The sequence below is a fragment of the Lissotriton helveticus genome, chromosome 1_1 (genome assembly GCF_964261635.1).
Source record: "Lissotriton helveticus chromosome 1_1, aLisHel1.1, whole genome shotgun sequence".
In the NCBI taxonomy this organism is placed as follows: domain Eukaryota; kingdom Metazoa; phylum Chordata; class Amphibia; order Caudata; family Salamandridae; genus Lissotriton; species Lissotriton helveticus.
The window spans coordinates 846,382,972-846,392,403 of record NC_136057.1 but is presented as its reverse complement, the minus strand read 5'-3'; the positions used below and the strand labels follow the sequence as shown (position 1 = coordinate 846,392,403).

The following is a 9,432-nucleotide window of genomic DNA, read 5'->3' as shown; positions in this document are numbered from 1 at the left end:
CGAGTTCTCATGGGAGTGGAGTGGAATGACTAAGGACGAGTGAAGTTGTAACTTATCGATGTGGGAAAGGTGGTGAAAGTATCCAGTTGTTCTCAAGCTATGGAAATACACCGGCAAAGATCACATGGGATTGTCTACTCTGACTGTAATTGATATTTTATGCTGAACGAAGTGAGGGACAGGAGAGTCACCTTAGGTTAACACAGCGAGCAGACCCATGCTTTTCCTTGTGTGGCTTTATGTTACTTGACCCATGGTTTGAAGTGCCGTCTACTGAAGAGTCCGACAGCTGGCACCTCTCTGATTTTACCCTTACTGAATGTTTCTTAGCTTAGGTTGCCCCTTTTAAGGTAGTGTAGGGAGAGATAACTTGCTCATGCTTACTTTGGAGAATCATCAGATGAAATGTAATACTCAATTATTTTTCCTGATCGTCTGCATGGTCGTCATAGAGTTAGTTGTCTGCTTTGTGTTACATAGGGTAAATCTCTTCAGGAAATCGGGTCTTATCTTGGCCTTTCTGTACTTTCATATGATTATGTTGAGATTGATCTACATTGATTTGTTTCTAAATTTATGATTGAACCCTACTAAACTCAGATTAAGTTGTCGAGTGGATTATTGTGTGGCCACATTGGTTGCACTAAAATGAGATGTTAACAAGTGATATTTTTCTTCCTTAACTCTTGTGCTGCTAGAAAGGTTGTTCCTCTGGAGATAAATGACTGGGCCCAAGCTCCAACACCACTAGAGTTGGACACACATGTTTTGCAGTACAGGAAGCATTTGAAATGGGATATTAGCTGTTTTTTTACTTTACTCAGTAAATTAATTTAAACAAAAGTACAACATCTCTCATGTATGCAGTCAGTTTAATAACGGCATTGCGTCTTCCCCAAAACAGCAAAATAAATACTGTGGACTTAATTTTACAAAGATTTCTGCATAACACACCTCCAACCCTCCACAACCACCCATATTAACAAGCAAAAGGCTGCAATGGTGAGATGTCCATATTCATGGCAACTGGGCATAATCATGTGTGTTCTTTATAACACAAATGTACATAGTCTTTGCATAAACTATTGATAGCTGTTTATTTATTAATGAATGACAATCCGAAATCTAGGCATCCCATTAGAAGATGGAAACTGAAAGGCAAAATTAAAACAAATAAGGGTAAGCACGTACAGAAGTTCCGCTAGTAGCACCTGTGACTTAAACATCCACTGAACATAAGGAGATAAAAATATTTTATCCTGATGTTTCACAACATAAATGCCAATTCATGTAAACATCTTAGCATGCTCTTGAATGCTATTTGTACAGGGCTTAAGATGCCAGTAGCAAATAAAATTAAACTCAACCTAAGACACTAAAGCTACAACGTACATTTCAAAGAGAAACACCGGGCCCAGCTCGTTTCCAAACGTTAGCGTCCAGCACCAACAAAATGGAGGCCAAAGCCGGAGTGCCATCCAGACCAGCAGGGGGAGCCAGAGAGTAACACTGAGAGAAACTGGGCACGGGTTTTCACCAGCTCCTTCACTAGACACACAAACATGGCGTATAGAGTGCAGAAATCATACAGCATTTGTTTCTCTTAATAGTTTTTAATTTCTAGATGAATCCAACAAAGACGAGCATCAAATATTTTTTTTCTTGGAGCGTGTTGGAGATTATTCCTGACCACCAACCACTCAATGGCTTGGGTACATCGTTTCACACCTTTATCCCATCCTGAAAGTGCTAATTGCTGTTCAAAGAAAAAGAGAGAGCATGGCTTCAGTGGAACGGGATGGGGGACAAGGTGGACGGCTGTTGACAACAGTTTTATCATTTGGAAAACATTCTTGATGTGGAATACTTGTGGTTTGTCATCACCATTCCCAAAGACTTTTTGAAGGCCTGGTTTTACCCTAGCCTGTTCAAAAACATGTCTGCAACGTTTATGTCCCCTGTGGGTTTCAACATATATGTCTTAGAAGCAGTAGAATGTTCTTGATCCTTCAGCTGGTGCCAGGCCAAGTCTGGGAACATTATCATCTAGGGGCATGCACTGGGTGCTGATTAATGGTAAATACACATTTTGCTCTGTGACAGATGTCATTGTTTTCCTATGGCTGAAGTAATAACTTCTCATAGACTGTATTTAAATAAAGATAAATAACATTAATTAGAATGTAGGCAGAGAATTTAAGTCAATCAAATATTCAAATTTATAACAGTGTAGGAATACTTTTTCTCCAAACTAGGTAATAATTCAGTTACCCTGCCAAGAGAGTGGTCCTTTCTCATAGAGTGACTTAAATAATTTTGAGTGTGCTGCTCGCAGCACAGTTCACAGAAAAATATTTATTTACAAAACAACCCCTTGCTCATATTTATTATGACAAATTAAATTCTTAAATAAAAAACAAGGCTTGACTTTTCACTCCAGTTTCAGGTAGCTTGGCATAGAGTAGTTGAACATTAAATAATCCAGTTTATAGAGATCAAACAGTTGCGCCTGGTGTTCTGAGCTGATGTTCTGGAAGAACTCGGCTGTCATTTCATCAGTAGTTCTTGTAGACTTGGCAAAGGTGGGGAACTTCAAGAAGTTGCCTACTCCTGCCAGTTGCAAGATGTAGTTGGAGTCCTCGTCCAGCGTCTCATATTTGCCTATCAGGTCATAATGGATGTGGCAAGGGTGGCACAGCGAGAACACGGTCTGCCAGTGCTCATTAAAAGGTTCTTCTCTTTGCGTATGGGGGTCGATCAGATAGGCTACAAACTCCTCAAACTTGACGTCGTCACCACTGCGCACAGCCTCCTGGGTGGCATTCTTCCTCTGGCGCCTGATAATCTTTGTTCCATACCGCTTGTGAAAGGAGGTGTTATACTTTTGGGTGAATTTATTTCTGTAGGCTGATACTAGTCTCTCAAAAGGCTCACGGACGAAGAGAAACTTCATATAACTTTTTAAGCGGTGGTTGATCTCCGAAATGCTATATTGGTTGAGGGTCTTCAGGTTTCCGGCCACATGCGCCTCGTTGGCTGGTATTTCCATGGGGTCGCTGTATTTGCCCCTTCCAGTAAGCACCATCATTACCCTCTTCCAGTTTGTACAAGCCACCTTGGGTACATAGCAATAGATCATTTCATGGTCTTCATCCACCACTAAATGCTTGAGGTCGTTTGGTGTTAAGACACGCCTTTTCCTGCTGGAGACACTGTTGACGCGACAGGTGTCCGTAACCTGGTCCCTCCTGATCTGATGCATTACTGCAGTATTGGAGAGCTCCAACTGTGGAGAAAACAGATAAGAAAACTCAGTACAACGTAAAAATCTCTCTAATATTCTCTCCATTTCCAACACAATATCGACATACTGCTGTAAGCAAGAGAATACATTCCTTTTATTACTTGCTGTGGCTTCAAATTAAAAAAGTGAATATTTGATAGTGGTATATTGGCTCATATTTTTTGTTGCATGGCTATGATGTTTAAGAGGAAGTAATATATGTAAAATATAATTAAACCCTTTCTTTGTCCTGCTGCCTTGAAAGAACCTTAGAACATAACTGTGAAAACCAGGTGGGAGCTGCCCTCTGGCTTTGTGTCCTACCTGCCGCACGCGGGGCCGTGCTGCACCGATCATACCCCCTCCTTTCCTCACATGAAAAAAAGTGAGGAGAGCACAACTACTGCTGCCATCTTATGCAGCAACCAGAAGTTGTTCATAATATCATCATGGACTATGCATCATCCCCAAAAAATATTTAGCTATACTTAGGTTTCCAACATAACAATCCTTTCAAAAGCAATGCAAACACAGAGACACGTGGAATTAGCACTTGGGCTATCTTTACATTCTGCACACAGAGAAATCTCAGTATCCAGTGGCTACGTCAATGAACAAATACAGTCCCTGCATGCATGAGAGGTAAGAAATTGTCATTCCTGTTACCCAAGGCAATGTGCATGTTAACCAGTATTAATGATGCCATGCGATGGACTATAGGTCATGGGTTTAGCCCTTCCACCTTCCAATCAGCCCCCAAGAGTGCATCTGTGTACTTTTTTAGGGTAAAAGGGGGTGAGGGGGTGTGGGGTGTGTGTCATGCAGGGTACTGTTTTAGGGTAGGGTCAGGGGGTCATGCAGGGTAGTGTTTTAGGGTAGGGAGAGGACTGGGGGTTGGGGGTGTCGTGCAGGGTAGTGTTTTAGGGTTTAGGGTAGGGTTGGGGGGTCGTGCAGGGTAGTGTTTTAGTGTAAGGAAAGGACTGGGGGTCTGGGAGGGTCGTGCAGGTGTAGTGTTGTAGGGTTTAGGGTATGGTTGCGGGTCATGCAGGGGTAGTGTTTTAGGGTAGGGAGAGGACTGGGGGTCGGGGAGGGTCGTGCAGGGTAGTGTTTTAGGGTTTAGGGTAGGGTCAGGTGTCATGCAGGGTAGTGTTTTAGTGTAAGGAGAGGACGGGTCGGGGAGGTTCGTTCAGGGTAGTGTTTTAGGGTAGTGAGAGGACTAGGGGTCGGGGTGTTGTGCAGGGTAGTGTTTTAGGGTTTAGGGTAGGTTTAGGGGGGTCGTGCAGGGTAGTGTTTTAGGGTAGGGAGAGGACTGGGCATTGGGGAGAGGGTTGTGCAGGGGTGGTGTTTTAGGGCAGGGAAAGGATTGGGGTTGGTGGGTCATGCAGTGGTAGTGATTTAGGGTTTAGGGTAGGGCAGTGTAACTTACTTTAGATACATTTAGTCACAGTATACCTTTACCACGCATGCCTTTGAGTTGTAATGGCATGCATGGAAAAGGCATATTCGTGGTAGAAGTATGCGTTGTGATGGTAGGTCGTGGTGAATGACTACGCGTAGTAATACCCGCCTTGTAAAGACACACGTGGTAGTACGCGTAGTAACATGTCATATTCAGTAAAGTAACTGCTTCAAGATGTCGGAACAACAAACAATCATGGATCTTACTCAAGACTATTTTCGTTCTTGATAGGATTTGTTGACACTTCTTTATAATTCAAATGCACCCCCCAGAATTCTTAGGAAATTAATTTTTTCCCAATCAACCGTACACAAGGGAGATTTTGTCGAGGCAGGCACCACCGTCGGATTACGATGTCCCTTTCCGACAGCCTTTCTCATTTCTTCCCACAGCAAGCATCGTTCGCCTGTGGCGGAGAGCCATCGCGAAGCAACAGCCCATCCATCCACAGCACCTGGCCTGCTCTTCGCACCACGCCAACCAACGATGTGACACTCTCATTACTCCCTGCGACCCTCTCCAACTCAAACGTAACTCTTGGCACAAAATTTAAGAAGGCAAAACTTAATCTGGACTAATACGGGACTATATCCGGCCAGCGCTTCATTGTGGTCAGCCTGAATATTTGACTTTGACCCAGTCCAGCGTGACCAGATAGCCGCGGTTGGTGCGTTGTGTTTTTAGGCACTATTTAACTGTTTATTCTTTTAGAATTTATAAATACTGAGTGGATTCTTGTCGTTTTAATCTTGCTTTATTTATTAAGTTCTGCTCTATTTTTCAAACTGTACGTGGAATCTTTTTGTGTGGTGTTTTCACTATTTTACTGTTTGAAGTGTTGCACAAATACTTTACACATTACCTCTAGGTTAAGCCTGACTGGTCTGTGCCAAGCTACCAGGGGGTTGAGCACAGATAAATGTGGTGTTAGCTTGTGCCTTTTCATGACTAGGATTGTAGCTGCTGCTTGATCAGGGTCCCCATCAACCAGTAACCAAAGTCCTAACACTAATTAACCCATTTGGACCTTTGTGCTGCCACAGAAGCAGTTCTAAAAGTTGTCTGTCCTGAGCATTTGACATTTCTTATGATAAAATGTACAGCGTAATAATGCATGGTTCCTATCTTCTTGGCTATACTTATGGGCCAGACCTCTTAACGATTGGCACTGATTCATTCAAAGCCACAGAGATAGGAAAGGCAAATACACCCCCTTTGACCGCCAATCAATCCCTTACCTTTTGCTCCTCGACAAACTCCTGTTTGTTGGTAAGTGGTTTAGGGAGAAGCAAGTACTGAATGCTACACAAAGAATGCAAACATAGCACTTCAGCCTAACTTACTTCTTCCTCCTGACCCTGCTTTAATGACATCGAGATGAGTAGCAGCAAATGTAGTGTCAAAGGCAACCAATGGCAAGCCAGGGGTAGCGTCTCCGAATTGGCAACCATACTCTGAATTAAAGCGGACTAGATGGGCTGGATGCATTTTTGATAATAATATTTCTGAATTAGAAACAACGTCACTGTCCAGAACGTTCATTTCCGGTTGACATCAAATGTTATGTTGAGGAAATCTGCAGTAGTGGAGAATGTGTCCGGTCTGGGAGCAGGATGGGCTAGTTCTTGCCCTCGTTGAACTGTTGCTGAACCCATCTGGTGCATGCAGACGTTTGCTCATTTGACTAGCTATCATGATAAAAAAAACAGAAAAAACAAGGGCGAGTCTACTGGTTTAAAAGAAATTCCACATAAAATCCTTAATAGTCTCTAGACATCAGAAACTATATCACTCCACGGCCCGAATCAATGGGTTCTGCAAAGGTCCAACGATATCTGTATCCTGTTGGAAGTATTTTTAATGATCAACTGCCTTTCCCACTTTTTTTATTGATCTTTGTAGTGATCCTGGACAGCATATTTTCTGTACCTCGTTATCCTTACCCAGCACAATTGGAAGCCCTTTGAAAGAGCACGTGCGCCCATGCACAGCCATATCTGAACCTGTAACCTGCACGCTTGCATGTATCTCTCATCATTGCTGCTGCACGAAGAACAGGAGGCAGCAGGTGACCTCATAATGCTGCGACTCGATATCTCCCTTCCTGTTCCTGTCTAGCTCTCTCCCTCCCTCACGCCTCCTCTCCAACCAGACAACCTGTTGTTGCTGCGCCAATAATACATTCTGTGCGTGAAGCAATTACATGAACCGTAATCACGCGCCTCTCTTCAAAGGGTGAAAAGGTGACTCTGCCCGGTTTACAGGATGAACAATTTGACTAATGAGTTCTCTCCAGGGTGGAAATTAACTCAGCAATTATAACCAAAAAAACGGAGAAAAACACAAAAGGGGAAACTAATAGGCAGTATGTGTGTCTTTGATTGCCAGTAAGCGTGGAGCTTGCCATGGACGCGGATGGACGCGCCGCGCAGCGCACTCCACAGGCTGCAGGCCTAGCGAAGGCTTCCTTGTCCGCTGGTTGGTGGCCAGGCCATCCACGTACAGCTGCCAGGGGTGTGGAAATGTGCTTCTAGAAGGCAAAGCCCTTTAATGAGAAGAAAGAGGCTATGGGGGCACAAGTGTGGGAGATAATCGCCGGGAATGTTACTTTGTAACCCCGCCACCGCCAGAACCAACCTACACGAAGGGATGAAAGATGTAGCCGAGTGGATGATGAACAGCCGCCTGAAACTGAACTCAGACAAGACGGAAGTCCTCATCCTGGGATCATCACCCTCCGCCTGGGACGACTCCTGGTGGCCCCCCGCCCTGGGCTGCGCACCCAAACCAACAGACCACACACGCAACCTGGGCTTCGTCCTGGACTCCTCCCTCTCCATGACCAGACAAGTCAACGCCGTCTCCTCGTCGTGCTTCAACATCCTACGCATGCTACGTAAGATCTTCCGGTGGATCCCCACCGAGACCAGGAAGACGTTCTCCCAGGCCCTCGTCACCAGCCGACTGGACTACGGCAACACCCTCTACGCCGGAACCACCGCCAAGCTCCAGAAGAGACTCCAGCGGATCGAGAACGCCTCAGCAAGACTCATCCGCGACATCCCCCGACACAGCCACATCTCCGGACACCTGAGAGACCTGCACTGGCTCCCGGTCAACAAGAGAATCACCTTCCGCCTCCTCACCCACGCACACAAAGCCTTACACAACCAAGGCCCAAGATACCTCAACAGCTGCCTCAACTTCTACACTCCCACACGCCAGCTTCGATCGACCAGCCACGCCCTCGCCGCCGTCCCCCGCATCCGAAGAGCCACCACAGGAGGAAGGTCCTTCTCCTACCTGGCCACCAAGACTTGGAACTCCCTCCCGACCCACCTCCGCCTGACCCAAGACCACCTCGCCTTCAGGAAGCAGCTCAAGACCTGGCTGTTCGAGCAGTAGCGGACCCCCCCTCCCCAAGCGCCTTGAGACCCTCCGGGTGAGTAGTACGCTATATAAGTGCAGTGATTGATTGATTGATTGATTGTAAGAGAGGGCATCTTGTCCAGGTAAGACGGATGTTTTTTGAAAGAGTGGGGGTCTTGTCCAGGTAAGACGGATCTTACTTTGAAAGAACAACAGGACCTCCTACAAACTTGCCACCCGGAAACACCACCAGCTGATCCGCGCCGCCAAGAAAACAGCATTCAAGGACCGGCTGGACATCAACGCACACAACTGCAAGGAACTCTTCAACATCGTGAAAGAGCTTTCCAACCCCAGCGCAGGAAACAACGACATCACCCCATCGCAAGACCTCTGCAACTCCCTCGCTTCATACTTCCACAACAAGATCACGGACATACACAGCAGCTTCAACAACCAACCAACGCACACCATGACCGAACAACCACCCCCCACCACCACCCTCCACGCCTGGACCCCGATCAGCACCGAAGACACCATCCGCACGATGAACTCCATCCACTCCGGATCACCGGCCGACCCCTGCCCTCACCACGTCTTCAACAAGGCCGACGCTGTCATCGCACCCCACCTGCGAGACATCATCAACACATCCTTCGACACCGCCACCTTCCCTGAGAGCTGGAAGCACGCCGAACTCAGCGCCCTACTCAAGAAACCAACAGCGGACCCCACCGACCTCAAGAATTACCGCCCCATCTCGCTCCTCCCGTTTCCAGCCAAAGTCATCGAGAAGACCGTCAACAAGCAGATGGCCGCCTTCCTCGAGACGAACGGATCCCTCGACCCCTCACAGTCCGGCTTCCGAGCCAACCACAGCACCGAGACCGCCCTCATCGCCGCCACCGATGACATCCGAGCCCTGATGGACAATGGAGAAACAGCGGCCCTCATCCTCCTAGACCTCTCCGCGGCATTCGACACTGTCTGCCACCGCACCCTAGTGCAGCGCCTCAGCGACGTCGGAATTCAGGAGAAGGCACTGGAATGGATCATCTCCTTCCTCGACGGAAGAACACAGAGAGTCCGCCTGCCACCGTACAAGTCAGAGGCCTCCGAAGTCATCTGCGGCGTCCCCCAAGGATCATCTCTGAGCCCCACCCTCTTCAACGTCTACATGAGCCCCCTCGCGGCCATCGTACGCAAACACAACCTCAGCATAATCTCCTACGCCGACGACACCCAGCTGATCCTCTCCCTGACCAACGACCCCGCCGCCGCCAGAGCCAACCTGCACGAAGGGATGAAAGAGGTAGCCGAG

The 9,432-nt window shown here is 46.9% G+C and overlaps 1 protein-coding gene across 2 annotated transcripts in view; it reads right to left on the bottom strand.

Moving 5' to 3' along the window:
* Positions 1-855: 855 nt before the first annotated feature.
* Positions 856-9,432, bottom strand: part of CHST11 (carbohydrate sulfotransferase 11) — a 593,353-nt gene continuing 584,776 nt past the window's right edge. For both annotated transcript variants that reach the window (XM_078655806.1, XM_078655816.1), the window contains exon 3: positions 856-3,286. In XM_078655806.1, coding sequence (XP_078511932.1) covers positions 2,432-3,286 — 855 coding nt within the window. In that variant the 3' untranslated portion in view covers positions 856-2,431. The remainder of the gene's footprint in view (positions 3,287-9,432) is intronic.